The sequence below is a fragment of the Marmota monax genome, unplaced genomic scaffold, assembly GCF_021218885.2.
Source record: "Marmota monax isolate L192 unplaced genomic scaffold, Marmota_monax_Labrador192_F-V1.1 WCK01_AAM20220418_F8-fsc00177, whole genome shotgun sequence".
In the NCBI taxonomy this organism is placed as follows: domain Eukaryota; kingdom Metazoa; phylum Chordata; class Mammalia; order Rodentia; family Sciuridae; genus Marmota; species Marmota monax.
The window spans coordinates 358,476-379,172 of NW_026694922.1; the positions used below are offsets into that span (position 1 = coordinate 358,476).

Sequence of the window (20,697 nt, forward strand, 5' to 3'; positions counted from 1 at the left end):
AAATACTCTACCACTGAACTCTATTTGTTACTTCCTGACAAGTTCTTTCTAAATTGCCCAGACTGGCTTGAATTTGCAATCCTCCTGCCTCAGCCTCCCAAATCACTGGGATTACAGGTGTGTGCCGCCACACCCAGTCTGGTGGGGACTCTGCAGAGTCTAGAGGCAGTACAGAGCATCTCGTGGTGAGAGTTCTCAAGAGGAGTCAGACTAGTTGTGTGTGTGTGTGTGTGCACTCACGTGTGTGCATACACAGGCATGCTGGGGACTGAACCCAGGGCCTCACACATACTAATCACATGCTGTATGTAACACTGAACCATATCCCAAACCCCAAACTGGCTTTTTTTTTTTTAATTCTTCAGCTAAAACAGAAGGGATGATTTATTGTACACTCGTTACACTGGCCACAACTGATAAAATGAATTAGTCCAGAATGCCAAAGGACCAACAGGGAATGTTAAGAGCAAGGTGGGTATTCTCTCAGTGGTGGTCTTGGCAACAGAGTGGCGATGTAAGTTTTTAAATCCACCAAGACAAAATGTGGACAGTAGGAGGCAGTCCAACTTGTACCAACGTCCCTGGCCCCTGGCATTCCGTATCTCTACTCCTTTGGCTTCCACAGTGCCCAGCTAGTTTACTTGGAACTCTGCCTCATCTTTCTTCTTTTGTGCTTCAGCCTGCGCATTCGCTTCTTCCTCCACTTGGCTCTCATGGCGCAGAGGTTTCCAAGAAGATGGCGCTAAGGCTGAGAGCCCAAACTGGCTTTTATAACAGACCTACCCTCAGGATAATTAACCTAATCTCTTGATAATCTATTGATCCATGAATTGATTAATCCATTCATGAAGGCAGAGGCCCTATGAAGAAATCACCCACAGGTTCCATTTCCAAATGCCATTAACATATGAGTGGGGATGAGGTTTTCAACATTCGAATTCTGGGGGACAAACATTCAAAGCATAGCATGTAAGCCCGGATGGAGGCCTATCTTCCATCTCTCCCAGTTAGGGGCTGGAAGGATGCTCCTGGAGCCTGCCTGTTTCACCCTCCTGCCCTACTTGGGTGAAGCAAGATGGAAAACCCTTTCTTGGAAATGCCAAGACCAACAGGAGAAGGCAGCAGCTAATCTTTCCTTCCTCCCTGCTGCAGGTGAGGCAGGCAGAAACACTGAGGCTTTAAGGAGATGCTCTCCCCAGACCAGCAGGGCCAGCCCCTCCCGGTCCATGGGTCTTGATTCTGTGATTTGATTACCAAATGTCCTCTACCACATGACCAATGAGTTACTATGCACACTGTGCTGGCATTATTCAGTGACAGGTCACCAAGGGTTGCCCATTCCATTGTTAGAAAATTATCCTTTGTACTGAGTGGGAAGCTGCTGCCACATAAATCACCAACATTTGATTACATTCCATTGTGCTTTCTCCCTGGAAGACCCTTCACATAACATCAGTCCTTTGCACTATGGGTTCCACATCTTGGATTCAACCAATTGTGGATTGAAAACATTTGGGAAAAAGTGTCTAGCCAGGCTTGGTGGCACATGCCTATAATCCCAGCAGCTTGGGAGGCTGAGGCAGAAGGATTGCAAGTTCAAATCCAGTCTCAGCAACTAGTGAGGCACTTAGCAACTCAGTGAGACCCTGTCTCTAAATAAAATACAAAATAAGGTTGGGGATGGGGCTCAGTGGTTGAGTGCCCCTGAGTTCAATCCCTGGGATCTCCCTCCCAAATAGTGTCTGTACTGAACATGTACAAACTTTTTTTTTTTATCACTATTCCCTAAATAATACAGTAAAATAAGTATTTTTTATTTTAATTTTTGGTATCAGGGAATGAATCCAAGGGCTCTTAACCACTGAGCTCCATCCTCAACCCTTTTTATTTTTTTATTTTGAGAAAGGGTCTCACTAGGTTGCTCATAGCCTCACTAAGTTGCTAAGGCTGGCTTCAAACCTGTGATTCTCCTGCCTTAGCCTCCCAAGCCACTGAGATTACAGACATGCTCTACCATGCCTGGCTTGCCTGGCTTGTCTTATTTTTTGTTACTAGTATAACAACTATTTACATTAACATACACATAATCTTTGATGTTAGAAACACATAGGTTATACGAATATTATTGGTATATAAAGGACTTGAACATCCATGGGTTTTTCTTAATATTTATTTTTCAGTTGTAGTTGGACACAATACCTTTATTTATTTGTTTGTTTGTTTATTTATTTATTTATTTATTTATTTTTATGTGGTGCTGAGGATCAAACCCAGGGCCTTGCACATGCTAGGCGAGAGCTCTACTACAACCCCAGCCCCATCCATGGGTTTTCTTTTTATCTATAAGAGGTCCTAAGACCAACCCTCCACAGATTTTCTGAGGACAACTGTATTGTGTACACATTGCTTCTGAGGTTTTCCCTTCCCTCTACTCCTGGAAAACTTCTATTCATCCTTAGAAATTCAAGTCCAAAGTCAGGCCTTCTGCAAGTGGTTGCTTCTGTCTCTTACACTCAGTCTGTCACACTTGGTTTCTAAGGGAAGAACAAGCTCCCACTGCATGACTCTAGTGATGTCTCCATTTGCTCTTCCTCTGTCTACCCATCTGGTTTTTCCAGAGTGGCTGTAACTGGGGGCCCTGTAGAGAATACACTGATTTCCAGAATGAAAAACTCACTGCTTTCAGGTTTTCTTATAACCTCAAACAGCAATTAGGGCCAGGTGCCAGTGGTGCTCGCCTGTAACCCCAGTGGCCTGGGAAGCTGAGGCAGAAGGATTGCAAGTTCAAGTTCAACCTCGACACTTAGTGAGTCCTAAGCAATTCAGTAAGACCCTGACTCAAAAACAAAAACTAAAAAGGGCTGGAGATGTGGCTCGATGGTAAAATGACTCTGGGTTAAATCTCGGGTCCAAAAAAAGAAAAGAGAGAGAGATAGAGAGACAGAGCACATGTGCACATAAATGGGGCACAGTTATGCCTCTGACCCCTTCTAGGTGCTTTACTTTGTTATCAAAGGGCTCAAGCTATAAACTCATAGCCTCTGCTTTAGCTACATTGGAACATCAATACTGTTGTTTTCATTGCATTTATTTTGATGATTCCACCTGCTTATGACAATTAATTCTGCTTTCCATTTATCAAGTTGATATACAGTTTCCTTTTTAAATAAGTCACAAAATACATGTTCATTGTAGCAACTTTAGAAAAATTAGGAAAGGCACCAGAAGAGAAGGCTGACACCTGCTCAGGAGGCTGAAGCAGGAGGATTGCCAGTTCAAAGCCAGCCTCAGCAATTTAGGAGGCTCTTAGACCCTGTTTCAAAATAAAACAAAAAAGGGCTGGGGATGTGACTCAGCAGTTAATCGCCCCTGGGTTCATTCTGGTAACCCCCGCGCCCCAACTAAAAAAAATAAGAAAAGAAAAGAAAAAGAAAGAGAAAAAGAAAACTTAGGGAAAAAAGAAAAACATCATTCAAATATAACTTCCTTACAAAAGTCATCACAGATATTGGAAGTCTTTAAAGAACTTCCCTATGCTTTCCTCACCCCCATTACAAGTTCTACCCATATTTCTTCATAGCCTCTATCACAATTGACAAATGTATCTATGAATATTTTTCACTTATTTGGTAAATCCTTAATACATCAGGCAGGAGAGATGAGGGAAGGATAAGCGGCTGAGGCCTCGCCCTGGAGGGGTTCAAAATCAGTGGTGACTTGATATTCTTCGGACCCGCTGAGCAGTATGGTGCTTGTTCTGTCAATTTTTGGTGTCTCAGAGCACAGGGCCTAGCCAGGCAGATTCACTATTTAAAACAATCAAGAAATTAAAGCCTGCCCTCCAACTCTCCACCCAAGCACACCAGGAGGAAAACACCAGTGAGTGGGTGGACATTCTTTTGGGGGAGGTGTAGCTCTGTCCCTGGGTCCGCCCACCGTGGGATCTTTAGGCTTTCCATTCCTGTCTGTTATCTGAGGGATTATGGGTTGAGAAGGAATTAATTTGGACGACAGGCAAAGGAACTTTGAAAGTGTATGTGAGGTCTAGGAGGTTCGTACAGAGAAGGTAAAGGAAGATTAAAAAGCAAAAGATGCTGGAGAGAAAACACAGTGGTTGTCCAGAGTCTTGCCCAATTGTCTTAAATTGTTAAAGAGTTTGTTTCTTTGATAGTATGATAAAGGGTAGTCATGCCCCAGAGGGAGGGGTGGGCAGAGCACATTCTTAGCATGTGTGAGCACCTGAGTTTGATTCCCAGCACTGGGGATGGGAGAACTCACATAATCTTGTATACAATTTCAGGGGGCTTACTGACTTTCCTTGGCCCATTCTCTGGATCCCAGGTATCACTGTTTGAGGCTCCCGTTTTATCGAGTTGAACACTGAGACCCAGAGTGGGAAAAGGCTTGTTCAAGACAACAGAGCGAGTCAGCCGTAGAGCCTCAAGAGCTCAGAAATCTGCACCAGGCTCTCTACCGAGCACCTGCGGAGCTGGAGAACGCAGGTGCGCAGCGCCCACCCGGCCAAGAGCAGAGGGAGGCCGGGCGACTTGAAGGGGCGGAGCCTACAAGCGCCCCGCCTCCGCCGCCGGGTTCGGGGGCGGGGCCTTCCTCCAACCTGCGCCGCTACAACATGGCTCCGCGTCTGTGCAGCATCTCTGCAGCGGCGCGGCGGGTGCTGGGGAACCCGGGACCCCGCGCAGGGGACGTCGCGGCTGCGGCGGCGACGCGGTGAGAGCCTGGCTGGGAGGCGGCGGCCGCGAGCTGAGTTGCAGGGGCGGCGGCCAGGGTCTGGGCCTGGGGGAGGGGCGGAGACTCCTGGTTTGGAGTCCAAGGATTAGAGGCGGAGCCAGGATCTAGGCCTGGGGAGGGTCTGGGAAAGAATGGGGGAGGTGAGAAAGTAAGGGCAGGGTCTTTGTGCTGGTGGGAATCTGGCTGTCCCTGAAGAATGAAAGATGGATTGAGTGGGAGGGGCAGGTTCTGGGGGAACCAAGGATAGTAGTATTGCCCCTTTCCTGGGGCCTTTGCCCGAGACTATGATTTAGCACCCGCTGGGGGTTTCTGGGCGAGGCACTTTCTTCCTCAGCAAGTTCTAGGAGGAAGAGATGAGGGCGAGGGTACAGGTGGGGGTGCCCCAAGGACCATTGCCTTACAGATCTTTTGCTTCCCCACTCTGAACTGTACAGGTGGGTCAACAGAAGCCTAAGATGGGAATTGTCCAAGGTCAGTCTCCATGCTGTGCAGTGGCAGTAGTGGAGCCTGAGTGTACCTTGCACTTTGCACCATAACTGATGGCTTTCTGGGGGAGGGAGGCTGGCCGGACCATGTGCTCACCCAAGGCTTTTGTTTGTCCTGGGCTGAGACAGGGCTTGGCTTCCCCTGAGTGACTCTAGGCAACTCCTCCCTCCTCCATTCAGTGCCCTGTACTTCCCCCATATCTGCACATATCACCCTGTGTACTTATGACTTGGTGCTTATCTATCTGCCCCATTAGACCATTACCTAATTTTTCTGTTTCCTCAATTCCCCACCCCCACAGGGATCAGGACAGTATATGCTCAAGAATATTTGCCAAAGAAGTGAGAACACTTTCTCCCACTTGTGAAAAGGAAGCAGTATTTCCTCCTGCCCAGCAGCCCAGGAGTGAAGCTGCAGAGTTCTGTTAAACCTGTGAGATGTTAGAGCACTATGCAGTGAGCCCTTTGGACACTGGGAAATAGGAGCCAAGCATGTGCCCCTCACCTGGACTACCTGATAATGAATGAGAAGGTTGACATCATAAAATGAACCTGGAGTTTGCCTGGCGCTAGCAAATTTAAATCAGCCATTTTTTGAAAGGTGCCCTTCAGTATGACATTTGACTTCTTCAAGCCTCAGTTTCCTTATCTGTAAAATGAGGATGACAAATAGGATGTATATGCTAGGAGTGTTGAGGACTGAAGAGGTCATGCTTGTGATGTGTCACCTGATGCACTCAAGTGTTATCCCTTGCTCAAACCTGTATCTCAGGCGATTTCTACCCTAGACCCCACAAAATGTCAGGGTTGAAAAGGCCTCATGGAGATAATCTTTTGTAGGCCCATGTTTTCTAGGTGAAGACATTGAGATCGGGGAAGGAACAGAATCATTTGGTGATAAAATCATTTGTGTGGATACCCAGGGGCTACAAAAGGAGTGGGAGACTTAGAGACAGCCTGCTGTCCTCAGTTGCATTTGGTAACTTGGGATGTGTCATTAAAGCTCCACTGAGCTATGGTTTCCTTCTCTGTAAAGTGGGCATGGTAATCCCTGCTTGGCACTTTTCACTGGATTGCTGGGAAGGCATATAGATTAGTATTTATCAAGTCCCTCAAAAACTGTTTTGCAGTTTTATAGTTTGTGGTCCCACATTGGGTACCTCTTGCTGATCCTCTGCCTGCCTCCTTTCTGGAGTCATTAGTGGGACCATCAATAGCCCTTCTGGTTTCTTGAGGTTTGGGGGCAATGAGGCTGCTGGGATGGAAACAGAGGCTGGGCCTTGAGATCAGACAGACCTGAATTGGAAACATCTCTGAGCCTCCTTGTATTTCATGTGTAGGTGGGTGGATGGGTGGTGCTGGGGATCAAACCCAGGACCTTGTGCATGCTAGGGAAGTGTTCCACCACTGAGCTATATCCTCAGTGCCAGACTCATTATTTTAAAAATATGCTGTAAGGATTAATATTTAGCATACAGTAAGTGCTCATAATAAGTAACACTGGTTACTTTTAACTGCTGCTTCAGTTGTCTTGTTAACAAAATTTCAGTTCTTCTAGCTGAAGACAGCCCTAGAACAAGAAGCAGAAATGCAGCCCCTCTCTAAAGTCAAGCTTTTCAAATGAGACATGCATAGAGCCAAGCCTTTTAGTGTATAAACTAGAACATTCTGGGTTTTATGTGGGGAGGCATCAGACTGTTGATCACTATTGGCAGTATGAATATGTCATCTACAATAGCTTTTCCTTAAGAGAGAGAAAAGTTCTCATCTGGGTCAAATATTTATTGGCAACTACTATGTCAAAAGCACTATACTGGGTATCTGGGAGATGGAAAGACATTAACTAGTAGCATCCCATGTGCCTAGGGAAAAAGACATATCCAGATAACATTGATGAAAGAGTTCAGGGGGAAATACTAGAGATATTTTTGTGGGGAAGGGCTGGAGCAGTCTAGCTGGGGCAGATCCTTCTAACAGATTGGACAAAACTTTATCTTGTTTTTCTGAGCTTAAGTGGCATTCTTAATATAGTTTAGATTCCAGGATTTTTGGCATTTCTGAGATGATTTACTGAGATTACATGAAGAAAAGATGAAATTGGAACAGTTCTGAAGCAATGATCCTCAACCTTGTGCCTATATCAGAATCCCCAGTGGGCTTATAAAAACTCAGACTGCTAAACCTATCCTTAGAGTTTTTGTTGCACTACTGGGGTGGGGCCTAAGAATTTCTCACAAGTTCCCAGGTAATACTGACACTGTTAGTTTGATACCTGCTGAGATAGGGAATCCTGGCTCTCTAGTTGCCAACTTCAAAAAGGAATTCACTCTGGAACCCTCACCAAAGTAGATAAAATCTAGAATCCCCAGAGGAGACCTTCAACCTTTGTTTTAGAGGCATTGGGCATCTTAAAAATGGTGCTTGGGCTGGGATTGTAGCTCAGGTAGAGTGCTTGTCTAGTACATGTGAGATACTAGGTTCGATCCTCAGCACCACATAAAAAATAAATAAAAGTATTGTGTCCATCTCCTATATATATATATATATATATATATATATATATATATATATATATACACACATACACACATACATACACACACACACACACACATATATATATGTATATACATATATATACAAACACATACACACACATATGATGATGCTTTAAAGGGTGGGACTGTAGCTCAGTGGTAGAGCACTTGCGTAGCATGCTAGAGGCCCTGGGTTCCATACCCATCCCTTTAGGAAAAAGCAAAAAAAGAAAAAAGAAAGAAAAAGGTAAAAGGCACTTTAAAGATAGAGGAGCAGATTAGGAAAAGATGGGGAAAGTGGGAGCTGGGAGATCCAGTAGGAAGGTAAGTAGGTAGGGATGGTGATATTAGTTGCACTGTATGTTAGGCCCTTTCTCTAAAGACCTGCTCAGTGGCTCCTATTTTACCGATGAGGAAAGTGAGGCCCAGAAAGATGAAGCTGAGCTAGGACTAGAACCTGGGTTTGTCCAGAGTCTGTGCTCTTAGGGGCTAATTCTGCTGTTGTTGAGAATGAAAAAGGTCCTTGATTCCTGAGTCTGTATTCTAGGCCAAGTTCCAAAATTTCTTTCCTTTCTTACCTCCAGCTTTCATCATTTTCATTGCAACTATATCTTAACCCTTCCTGCTCAGCCCATTTATTGATTTCCCAAATACAGATTGAGTCACAGATACCATGTACCCAGTCCTATTCCAGAAACTGGGGATAAAGTGGAGATGTAGCAGAACAGACCAAGTCGCTGCCTAGTGGGGCTGCTTCTGATGGGCACACAGACAATAAACTTAGTATATAATAAGTAACAGAAAAAATTTTTTTTGATACAATGTGTTTTATTTTTTGTAGGGTTGGATGTCAAACCCAGGTCCTTGTGCATGCTAGGCAAGTTCTCTACCACTGAGCTACACCCCCTGCCCTGGTATAATGCTTTTTTTTTTTTTTTTTTTTAATGGACACAATGTCTTTATTTATTTGTTTTTATGTGTTGCTGAGGATGGAACTCAGCAGTGTCTCACATGTGTGAGGCAAGCACTCTACCACTGAGCTATAACCCCAGCCCCTGACATAGTGTTTTATTTTGTTTTTGGATTGAACCCAAGGCATTTAACCACTGAGCCATATCCTAGTTGCTTATGGCCTCACTCAGTTGCTGAGGCTTGCCTTGAACTTGTGATCCTCTTGCCTCTGTCTGCTGAGCTGCTGGGATTACAAGTGTGTGCCACTGTACCCAGACATGGTGTTTTAGAAGTCACTGCAGACAAAATAAAAGAGCAGTGTGAAAGGGGTTGAGAAGATCAAGGATAGGACATTGCAGATTCACTGAGAAAGTGAAACTTGAATTCTTCAAAATATGTACTTGAAGGTGCTGGAGTTCAGATCCATCCCAGGATTTTGGATAAGTCAATTGTTGGATTTTACCTTAGAAAAAGATATTTCAAAGTGGGTTGCTCTGCCCTGCTCACTTAACAAATGCAGAAACTGAAGCCCATAGGCAGAAAGGATTAGAGGATAGTGGGAAGAGATGGGAGCCCATCAGAGCTCCTGGGTCCTTTTCTCCTCCCCAGCATTTTAGCCCCCTAGCACTTTCCTCAGGACTAGATAACTGCCTATTTATATTGGTACTACTGATGTTAATAAATTATAGGAAGCCTAGCTGTGGAGCAAAGGTCTTGGTTGACAAATAGAGATCCACTCTCCTCCAGGAATTAGCAGCCCCTTTACATTCAAACCAAGGTCAGGTCCCTCAGTGCCTACATGAGGTGAGAGGGCTGACCTTCAAGGAAAGAGCTCTTGCCAGGTGCAATATTGCATGCCTATAATCCCAGCTACTTGGGAGGCTGAGGCAGGAGGATTGCAAATTACAGGCCACCCTTGGCAATTTAGCAAAACCCTGACTTAGAATAAGAAAATAAATAAATTGGGCTGGGCATGGTGGCACACGCCTATAATCCCAGCAACTTGGGAGGCTGAGACAGGAGGATCACAAGTTCAAAGCCTCAGCAACAGCAAGGTGCTTAGCAAAGTGAGACCCTGTCTATAAATAAAATTTTAAAAAGTGGCTGGGAGTATATTCAGTGGTTGAGTCCCCCTGAGTTCAATCCCCGGTACCTAAATAAATAAATAGAAATAAAGAAAGGAAGAAGACAGAAAAGAACTCTGCTCCCTAATTTTCTGTGTGACTTTGGCAAATCCCTTGAACTCTGAGCTTCTATTTTATCCTCCTGGAAATGGGGACAGTGGTAGTACCAACAATATAAGGTCATTGCATGGATTCAGTGAGATTATATAACTGAAAATTTCATCGGGGGTGCCCAGGGTTGTGGCTCAGTGGTTGAGCGCTTGCCTAGCATGCATGAAGCACTGGGTTCGATCCTCGACACCACAAAAAATAGAAACAAAGGTACTGTCTCCATCTACAACTAAAAAAAATATTAAAAAAAAAATTCATCAGGGATCCCTGGCTTAGAGGCTCCTAATTTCCCAGACCATACTATCCATCTATTGATAATTATCTTTTTGCTTTTTGTTAATAAAATAAATATATGTACAGTGATTGACAGGTAATTTAGAAATGCTTAAACCAATAGTTTTTATCTTTTAGAAAAACTTAAAATTAATAGAGAAAAATTTAACCATCTGCCTCTTCCCTCTCCCAGGAAAGCAATATAGTAGTCCTCCTTTATCCCTTGTTTCATTTACCATGATTTCCATTATCCGCCACCAATTGTAGTTGGAAAATATTAAATGGAAAATTCCAGAAGTAAACAGAGATGACATTCATGATTTTATTACAGAATATTGTTATATTTCTTTTAGTTTATTATTAGCATTGTTAATCTCTTACTGTGTCTGGATTATAAATTAAACTTTAGCATAAGTATACACATAGTTTGAAAAAACATAGTTTATATAGGGTTTTGGGGTCTTGGAATATATCTCTCACAGATAAGGAGACACTACTGAATTAATGGTTTTGAAAAATAATTTCTCATCTTTCTGTATGCTCCTACAAATATATTGCCAGTATAAGATGATTTTTAATTTTATTGCTGAGGATTTTATTGCCTCAGACGCACTAACTACTCGCTCTACCATTGAGCAATACCTCTGGTCCCATGATCTTTTCTTTTTATATATATATATATATATATATATATATATATATATATATATATATTCTTTTTAGTTGTAGGTGGATGCGATATTTTTATTTTTATTTATTTTTATATGGTGTTGAAAATTGAACCGGCCTCAAGTGTACAAGGCAAGTGCTCTACCACTGAGCTACACAACCCCAGCCCTCTAGATCTTTTTATTTTATCAGTCCCAGAGGCTGATCCATATTTTGGTACCAGGGATAGAACCCAGGAGCTTTGTACATTGCCAGCCCTTTTTACTTTTCATTTTGAGGCAGGGTCTCACTAGGTGGCTTACAGCCTCACTAAAGTTGCTAAGGCTGGCTTTGAATTTGGGATCCTCCTGCCTTAGTTTCCCAGGCTGCTTAGATTAAAGGTGTGCGCCACCATGCCCAGCAAAAGTGATGTTGTTATTTGCTAGAGGCTTGAAAAGGAAGAGGGTTTGCTGCTGCTACACACCATCTCTCCAGCACATTTGCTTTTCAGGCCAGGCCATGAGACCACAGAATAAGGAGACAGTCTCAAAATAAGCCTGCCCTTGCTGGAACCTTGCATATGTATGGGGAGGTAACAGTCCCCAACTGGCAGGATCTTCCACAGGTCCCCCAGCTCTAAACTACAGTCTCATAATCAAAATGCATAATCATGTTCACTGGTTTATTGTGTTTCACTGCACCCTATCTGGGTGGGCCAGCTTTGGCCCAGTGAATAAATCAAGGCCTTGTAATGCTTCTTACCCACCCTCTGCCTGTATCTGCCAAATCAGCCCTGGAGACTGATCAAGTCATCTCCTCACTTCCCAGACTGCTGAAGGCAGAGTTTAAGGCCTGCTCACCCGGTGTCTTAAAGTGAACTGTGACCTCCTCAAGGACAAGGCTTATTTGTGTTTGGCTCTCTGTAGGACCTAAGTGGGCACAGGGCAAGTGCAGTATGAGCTGAGGGGAAGACAGTGAGTACAGTCTTCCCATCGGAAGGGACAGAAATTACAAAGAAGCAACATAGTAAAAGAGCCTGGTGTGTTCAGGGTAGAGTACACCTGGAAAGTGGCAAACACAGGTGTGTGTGTGTGTGGGGCAACGAGATAGGTTGGGTTGTCAAGGACTTAGGCAAGTCCTTGACAAGACCCCAATCCCAGCAAATCTCAAGCAGGGGTTGATTCTCTTGTAAATGGCTACAATTGTTGGCCCAAGTAGAAGACCCTTTGGGAAAGGGGGAAGTATATGAAAGGAGGCTAAAGAGAGAGGTTAGAGGTGAGGCTGCCTCTCCCATACTTCTGAGATCCTACAAAGCTGCAGACTGGACAGCTGGGATCTCAAGTCAGCCAGGTTGTTGGCATTTCACACTCAAGCTGCAATGGGATTCCATGGCCCAAAATCACCAGCCTTGGGGAGTAAGACATCTGACACTTTTTTTTTTTTTTTTTTTTGGTGGGGGTGTTGGGGATCGAACCCAGGTCCTCAGGCTTGGTAGTTAAGTGCTGTACCACTGATCTACATCTCTAATCCCAGAGCATGACATCTAGGCAGATGGAATTACTACCCGTGCATGTCTCCCTAAACTTTTTTGTCCTACAGTTTCTATTCCAAGGACAATGAAGGCAGCTGGTTTCGGTCCCTCTTTGTCCACAAGGTGGATCCTCGGAAGGATGCCCACTCCACCCTGCTGTCCAAGAAGGAGACCAGCAACCTCTATAAGATCCAGTGTGAGTGGCTGCTGGGCTGACAGCCCTTCCCTCTCAGGGTCTCAGGTCTCTTTGAGGTTCCAACATGGAGATGAAAGGTTGGGAACATTCTCTGCTATCCTGGGAGCTTTGGCTTTAATGGTTCCACCCACCCCAAATGAAGACACACCCACACACACCCTGTTTCACCTCCCACTATCTGTCCTCTGTTGCAGTTCACAATGTGAAGCCTGAGTGTCTGGATGCCTACAACAGCCTGACGTGAGCATCTTTTCTCCATTGGCCTGTCGTAGCCCCTGCTTGAGGGACCCCAATCCCAGAAAAGCCTCAGAACATCTTCTCCCTCCTTCTTGCCAAAATCCAGGAGATGTGGATTTCCTTGCTGGAAGTCCTAAGGATGTCTTGTCCAGCCTGTGCATCTTAGAGATAGACTGAGCTCTGATTCAGGGGGCCTGATTTGAAACCCTTATTCATAGGGCCCTATTGGCTGGTGTGAGCCTTGTCCTCTGTCTCTGTGTTCCTCCCACAGGGAGGCTGTGCTGCCTAAGCTGCACCTGGATGAGGACTATCCCTGCTCACTTGTGGGCAACTGGAACACATGGTATGGGGAACAGGACCAGGCAGGTGAGGTGCCCATCTCCCTAACACCACCTACTCATCTTTCTGTATGCTCCTACAAATATATTACCAGTATAAGATGATTTTTGATTTTATTGCCTCAGACGCACTAACTACTCACTCTGTCCTCTAGACCTCTCGCATCTCTCTGCCTTGTACTCCTTTCACAACAGCTCCTAGCAGGGGAGGGTCTTTCTCAACACACATCTTGTTGCCTCACTCCCCTGCTAAACATGGGCCAGGATTCTCCTGTACCCTCTGTGACCTGCGAGTCCTTCTCCATCGAGCCTTATCTCACCCTCCATGCACACTGCCACATCCACACTTGCATGAGCCAGGCGGGATCCTGGAAGTCCCCTGATCTGTACCTCCCCACAACAGTGCACCTGTGGAGATTCTCAGGCGGCTACCCGGCCCTCATGGACTGCATGAACAAGCTCAAAAACAACAAGGTATGTCAGTGTCCACTTGACCAACCTCTTTGGATATTAGTTCTGGCCCAGCCCTGCTGCTGGGGGCTCCTCTACTAGCCCACAGGGCACACTGCTGGGGTGGAGGGCACTTCCTAGCTACTGTACCCATACTGCCATGCCCACAGGAGTACCTGGAGTTCCGAAAGGAGCGGAGCTGTATGCTGCTATCTAGGAGAAACCAGTTGCTCCTGGAGTTTAGCTTCTGGAATGAGCCACAGCCTAGAGCGGGCCCCAACATCTATGAACTGAGAACATACAAGCTCAAGGTATCTCCCTCCCAAAAGATCCCCTTTGTCCCCCACCCTCCCTGCTGCATGTTGCTCTATGGATGCCCCTAGGTGGGTGGGCCATGTGCCCCAGCACATAGTCTGTATTTCTGGCCTTTTCCTTCCTATGTGCTTGGAGCAGAGGTGTGTACATTCATGTCTGTACCTGCATTCCAGGTGTAAGTCAGGGCTCATGAATGGGGCCTATTTCCAAGTTGCTCCCGGAGCTAGGGAGATAGGACAGTTTTTCATCTCTGCCATGTTATGATGCTAGGAATCCAAGGTGGGGGCTCATTCCCCTCCTCTTTCTGGTTCTCTTTCAGCCAGGAACCATGATTGAGTGGGGGAACAACTGGTGAGTGGTGGCATCGGGGCTGGGAATGTGGGGAATGCTTGCTGTCCTGCCCCAGCACGGCTTCTGGTGGGCCACTTTCCCAGGGCCATGTCACAGGAAACCCAGCATCCTCTGTCCCTCCCAGATCCTGGAGAAAGATCCTATGAGGAGATGCAGATCTCCTAGTAAATGGTGAGGTTTCCCTTTGTAGGAAAGCAGCCAGCATCTGTATCTCCATTATCCTATTCCCTCAGCATCTCTGAGAGCCACGGGCCCCACCTCAGCCCTCTGCTGTGAGGTGTGGCCAAGGAATCAGCCTGGGTCCAGCTCAGGAGGCCCTGTGCACCAGACTGGCTCCTGCCCCACACTCTCTGCCATCTCTAGGGCTCGGGCCATCAAGTACCGACAGGAGAACCAGGAGGCAGTAGGCGGCTTCTTCTCACAGATAGGAGAGCTCTACGTTGTGCACCACCTCTGGGGTAGGTCAGGGACCTTCCAGGAGCTTTCTGTTTGTCCCCTTTATCCATTAGCACTCTGTAAACCAGAGGGATACATTAGTACCCTTGTGGAACTTACAGACTAGTAGAGGGAGACATTACTTCAGATGTAAACAAGCCAAAGTAACTCATTTCAGATGATTACAAATATTATTTGTAGAAAAGAGACTGGGGGAGATGATAGGAAAAAACACGGAGAACCTATATGGGCTTGGGTAGAAAAGGCCTCTCTGAGGGGTAAATGTAAGCTCAGAATTAAAGGGTGAGAAGGAGCCAGCTGTGAATTGCATTGTGAATGGAGAGAACAGCATGTGCAAAGGCCATGCAATGAGGAAAGGCCTTTGAGGTTTGAGGTAGAGAAAGGAGACTGGTATGGAATGAGTGGGGAATAAAGTGAGACAACAGACACCAGATCAGGCTGAGCCTTACAGGCCACAGAGAAGAGCTGGGATTTATCATAAATGGAGTGGGAGGCTGGAGCAGCCTTCTAACAGGATTCCTCTGGCTGCTGTGTGCGTTACTGAGGGTGTTTGGTAGGGAAGCAAAAGAGAAAGCTGGGCCTCAGGAGATGCTCCATCAGTTCATGCAGACAAGGATGGGGCCTAGCCTCAGGAAGTGGCAGTGGACTGCTGAGATGTCCACAGATTCATTAGTCTAGAGGTTCAACCAGTGGAACTTGAGAATGAATCATCTGTGGTGGAGCAAGGAGAAGAGCAAGGAGGAGGAGTCAGGAGTGTAATTTTGGCCCTCAGAATGTTACATTTAAGATACTGACATACTTAAGATGTCACATGGGCACTGCAATGCAGTCTGGAATCCACAGGAGAGTTTGGGGCTAAACATATACATTTTGGAATTGACATGTCCACGCCTTAAACCCTGAAGGCCATTCCCCACTGCAGGGCCTTTGTAAGTGCTTTTCCCTTAAGAATGCCATCCCCCAGCAATTCACAGCCAGCTCCTCCTCCTGTAGCTCTGAGTTTCCACTTCACCCCCTCAGAGAGGCTTTTCTTGTCTTCTTTATCTCCCTGTCTCTTTTCTAATAGCAGTATTTGTGGTCATCTGAAATTAATCTTTTTTGTACATCTGGTTGGATAAGATTGACAAAGTAGACATTGTTTGCTAATAGTCCAAGGGAGGCATCTGGGGAAGAAAAAAAAAAAAGCTGGGCAGAATTTGGCACAGTGGAAAGGGGACCCTGTGCTGGAGAAGGGATCAGATCCTCTGTGCCTTTCCCACAGCTTATAAAGACCTGCAGTCTCGGGAGGAGACTCGAAATGCTGCCTGGAGGAAGAGGGGCTGGGATGAAAATGTCTACTATACAGGTGAGCACCATTCTGGCAGTCACTGGGACCTTTGGAGGTCATCTGCTGGGAGCCCTGTCTGAGAATGAAAGGATGCAATCCCCTCTACAAAGAGATCTAGTTTCACATCCAGTAATTGGGGGATTCATTTCTTTTTTTTCTTTTTTGGTATTGGGGATTTAACCCAAGGGTGCTTTACCACTGAGCTACATCCCCACCCCTTTTTCTTTTTTAAAATTTTGAGACAAGGTCTCACTAAGTTTCTTAGGGTCTCATTAAATTGCTGAGGCTGGCTTTGACGTTGTGATTCTCCTGCCTCAGCCTCCCAAGTCACTGGGATTACAAGGACATGCCACTGTGCCTGGCTTCAGAATTCACTTTTAAATAATAAGTTTGTGTGTTTTTATCATAGTGGTACTTTCCACATGATATAAGCAGTCTTAAGTGAGTACTCTCGGGGGATGGAGATGTGTTGGTGTTATAGCTGAGTGCCTGAGGCTGCTTCCTCATCTGTGAGAGAGTGATGGTACTAGTTTCCCTCAGATGGCTACAGAGAGGACTTCATGAACTAATGTATGAAAAGTGCTCCTCACCCCTTTTGTACAGCAGATTGAACCCAGGGGTACTTAACCACTGAGCCACATCCCTAGCCCTTTTTTATTTTTTATTTTGAAACAGGGTCTCATCTAAGTTGTTTAGGCCTCACTAAATTGCTGAAGCTGGCCTTGTGTCTCCTCCTACCTTAGCCTCACAAGTCACTGGGATCATGTCTGGCTAAAAAGTGCTATGTCCTGACTCTGGCATAGAGAAATCATTCAGTAAAGTTTTTAAGCAAGTTTTTTGCTCATGGTGTTTGCCACTAGAACCCCAGAGAACCACCTAGAGTCAGTAGATGTTGACTATCTGTGGGGAACTGTGGTGGGTGGGTGGAGCCTCATAAATAAGAGCCTGTCCCTTCTCTTGAGCATAATTAAGCTTCCACACTTAACAGCTAGTGTCAGGAACAATGTCTTTTTTTCGGGGGGAGGCAGAGACCAAGGATTGAACAAGGGTGCTTAACCACTGAGTCACATCCCCAGGTCTTTTTATTTTCTATTTTGAGACAGGGTCTCACTAAGTTGTTTAGGGTCTCCCTAAATTGTAGAGGCTGGGCTTGAATTTGTAATCCTCACGCTTCAGCCTCCTGAGTCACTGGGATTAGAGGCATGCACCATTCCTGGCTAAGAATGTCTCTTCCAAAAAAGGTAGCTGAAGCCTTGCTATTCAAAGTGTGGTTCCAATTGACAATGTTGGCATCCTCTGGACACTTGTAAGAAATGCTGCATCAGCCTCCCCCAGCCTATTGAATCAGAATCTGCACTGTAACAAGAAATTACAGGTGATTTGTATGCACATTAGAGTCTGAAAAGCTCTGAGCAGGAGGAAAGAGTCTAACCTCCTGAGTAACCTTGAGCTGACCCTCTTCTCTCTGGGTTGCAGATTCCCCATCTGTAAAATGAGGTGGTTGAACTAACTCAGTGTTTTTCAAACCTCAGCACCTTGAGGATCCCCTCACAGCTTTTGTTCTCCATTATACTACCACAATTTTTTTTTTCTTTTTTATACCAGGGATTGAACCCAAGGGCACTTAACCACTGAGCTGCATCACCAGCCCTTTTTTTTAAAAAATATTTTATTTAGAGACAGCGTCCTGCTAACTTCCTTAGGACCTCACTAAATAGCTGAGGCTGGCTTTGAACTCACCATCCTCCTGCCTCAGCCTCCCAAACCACTAGGAATATAGGTGTGCGCCACTGTGCCTGGCCTACCAGTTTTTGTAAAAAGTTGTCTTAGGGCTGGGGATATAACTCAGCTGGTAGAGTGCTTGCCTTGCATGCACAGGCCCAGGGTTCAATCCCAGCACTGAAAAAAAAAAAAAAAATGGTTTTAGTGCCAAGAATTAAACTTAGGACCTTGCACATGCTCATAAGCATACACACTCTCACTGAGCTACACCCCCACCTTTACAATGATTTTTTGATATCTTTCTTTAAATCTCCCTACTTTGTCCTTAGCAATAATATCTGTGAAAGCATTTTTATACTATGATAGTTTTCGGTTTTTTTGTTTCTGTGGTGCTAGGGATGAACTCAGGGTCTCATGCATGCTAGTCAAGTGTTGTCCCACTGAGCTAAATCCCTAGCCCTATGCCACTTATTTTTCCACATATACACGAAGGTAAATTTTTAATTTTTCTGCTGGGCACCATTGTGCACGCCTATAATCCAGCAATTTTGGATGCTGAAGCAGAAGGATCACAAGTTTGAGGCCAGCCTCAGCAATTTAGTAAGAACCTGTCTCAAAATAAAAAACTAAAAAGGACTGGGAGGTAACTTAGTAGTAAAGTGCCCCTGGGTTCAATCCCCAGTACCAAAAAGCAGAACAATAAAAATGTTCATCTCATTACCCTGAAAGTCCTGTCTCATTCCATAATTTGGGAGACCTGATGCTTTCAATCCGCCTTTTTAGGAGGGCAATGAGTCTTTCCTGTTTCAGCATCTGAGCTGCCTCTTCTTTCAACGGCTTGTGTGTCCATGTGTGTATGAGGGGTTGTTGGCTTGTCTACACCCCTATCCCAACCTCTTCCTTTCTCCACAGTCCCCTTGGTGCGACACATGGAGTCTCGGATCATGATCCCCTTGAAGATTTCGCCTCTACAATGATGCTGCTGATGGCTCTAGCTCCTTCCCCTTCTCCCTCAAGGCAGCCAGGACAGAGGAGTTCCCAGTCCTGATTTCTCTTGGCTCTGGGAAGACTCTGAAGGGTAGTGCACAGCTCAGACAAAGATGACAAGGCTCTGAGGACTTAAGCTCTGTCCAGATCCATCCTTCCCTAAGCCTTTCCACTCACCTCTTTCCCCTCTGCTGGTAGTTTCTAATTTCCCTAAATGAAGAATAGCAACCTTTTAGGACTTCTCACATTTCTCCCCGAGATTCCTCATAATCAAGGCCACCAGTCCCAGGTATCAGCATGGAAACCCTTGGGTTAGCATAGTTGCACAGAAGGTAGTGTGAAGGGAGGAGGTCAGACCAGGCCAGGCTTTGAGGAATTCCCTGATCTCCACTGTGCCATCCTTACTGCATAAGCAAAGACTGAGTCAAGTCCCACTTGTTGGGGAAAAGCCTGGTATTGCCATAAACCCTCAAATCTTAAAGGTTAGAATGAAATCCAGACTCTATCCGGAGAGGCTGGGAAAAGGGATTGGAGCAGGATTAATTTGGGAGCAAGAGACAGACATGAAACAGAAACCCAGAAACTAGAACTTAGAACTCAAGAGAACTTGCACAATTTGTAAAACAGAACTGGGAAGACAGAATAAAGGTGACCAATTGGCAAGAAGGTCCATAATACTAGATAGAGAAGCTTATCTGGGATTGAGAACTTAAATATGTAGTTCCAGCCCTTATCCTGCCCTCCCTCCTTCTTGCAGGCAAAACTACAGGACAGGGCCTGTATTTCCCTCATCCAGCATTCTTTTCCCCTTACTTGACATTCTGTCAGCCCAACTCTTATTTTACAGGGCCTGAAGCCTGTGGAGTAGGGTCAGTGACTCTGGGGACTTCCTCAGTGACCCCAATACCTCATGAACCCTTGGGTAGCTTGAGTCTGCCTCCTTACCAGGAAAATGCGCTGGAGTTGCTGATGGAATCAATTAAATATTTACTACAAATTATGGTGTCTTTTCCTCATTTGCAAGTAATTTCAGCCCAAAGCAGAACTGGCAGGCTTCTCAGTTTCACCTGGTGATCCATTCTCTGGAGGGTACTGTGTTCTGGAGCTACTCTCAAGGAGGGCATCTTCATCCTTACCCAAGGGCACAACATAGAATTCGGAATGAATATTGAATGTAGCTCCAGATAAATGGGATTTACACCAAAAATCCTGGACCCTTACAATTCATGCTGGGGATAGAAAACACTTGATGCATCCAAAATCTGCGTAAAAGTTGTGATTCTGAACTGGGCAAATCAAGACTAACATGGAGAAATAGGTGATGCACACTTGTGGAAAAAACAGTGTAAAATTGAATTCTACCCTCCCTGAATTGCCACCTTCATTGGTGTATTGTGTTATGGGGAATATGGTCGTAGTCCGGTTATGGCTGAGTGAGGGTGAAGTGGCCCGCGCCCATAACTCCAGAGACTCCGGAGGCTGAAGCAGGAGGATCACAAGTTGGAGGCCGGCCTTGGCAACTTATACCAGGTCTCAAAATAAGTTGAAAGGCTGGGGATGTAGCTCAGAGGCAAAATGCTCCTGGGTTCAATTCCTAGTGCCATTGAAAAAAGGAAAGGCCCTATTTGGGAGGCAAATTCACTAGGGACCGAATTAGACACTGCCATGCTCTTGTGCTAATCTTCTGCATATCACAGTTATTTAAACAGTTTGGGAAGTGAGCGCCCACTAGTAGCGCGACTGCTTTACGCTTTGGGGAAACAACTAGTCACCGAAGAGCCTAACCGCACAGCCAAAGTTACCCGGTTTCCGAGAGCGAGAAGGGGCAACCCCTGATAAGAACCGCCACTTCCTTTCCTCCCACGCGCACCCGCGGGTTTCCGGGGCCCTCGCCTTTGCTTCCGGTCTC

At 45.6% G+C, this 20,697-nt stretch overlaps 1 protein-coding gene and 1 long non-coding RNA gene across 3 annotated transcripts; one reads left to right on the forward strand and one right to left on the reverse strand.

Annotated features, from left to right (window-relative positions):
- The first annotated feature begins 4,595 nt into the window (after positions 1–4,595).
- Positions 4,596–19,785, forward strand: Nipsnap1 (nipsnap homolog 1). Of its 2 annotated transcripts, none has more exons than XM_046427290.2 (10): positions 4,596–4,728; positions 12,478–12,605; positions 12,800–12,845; positions 13,114–13,208; positions 13,584–13,654; positions 13,801–13,941; positions 14,265–14,296; positions 14,660–14,754; positions 16,014–16,097; positions 18,714–19,785. In XM_046427290.2, the coding sequence occupies exons 1-10, from the start codon at positions 4,631–4,633 to the stop codon at positions 18,776–18,778; spliced, it is 855 nt and encodes a 284-aa protein (XP_046283246.1). In that variant the 5' UTR covers positions 4,596–4,630; the 3' UTR covers positions 18,779–19,785. The 2 variants fall into 2 exon arrangements, with proteins under 2 accessions (XP_046283246.1, XP_058429550.1); XM_058573567.1 differs by lacking the exon at positions 4,596–4,728 and adding an exon at positions 8,578–8,648.
- On the reverse strand, positions 18,919–20,682 carry LOC124081124 (uncharacterized). The gene is made up of 2 exons (XR_006847962.2): positions 20,591–20,682; positions 18,919–19,919 (listed from the first exon to the last, which is right to left on the reverse strand). It is a non-coding gene; the product is annotated as an uncharacterized LOC124081124 (long non-coding RNA).
- Positions 20,683–20,697: the final 15 nt, after the last annotated feature.

Bases quoted from the DNA above. Each gene is read 5' to 3' on its own strand.
- Nipsnap1 (XM_046427290.2), top strand. From the start codon at position 4,631: ATGGCTCCGCGTCTGTGCAGCATCTCTGCAGCGGCGCGGCGGGTGCTG. The intron at 4,729-12,477 runs GTGAGAGCCTGG...TTTGTCCTACAG, and splicing joins GCGGCTGCGGCGGCGACGCG to TTTCTATTCCAAGGACAATG. The intron at 13,655-13,800 runs GTATGTCAGTGT...CCATGCCCACAG, and splicing joins ACAAGCTCAAAAACAACAAG to GAGTACCTGGAGTTCCGAAA.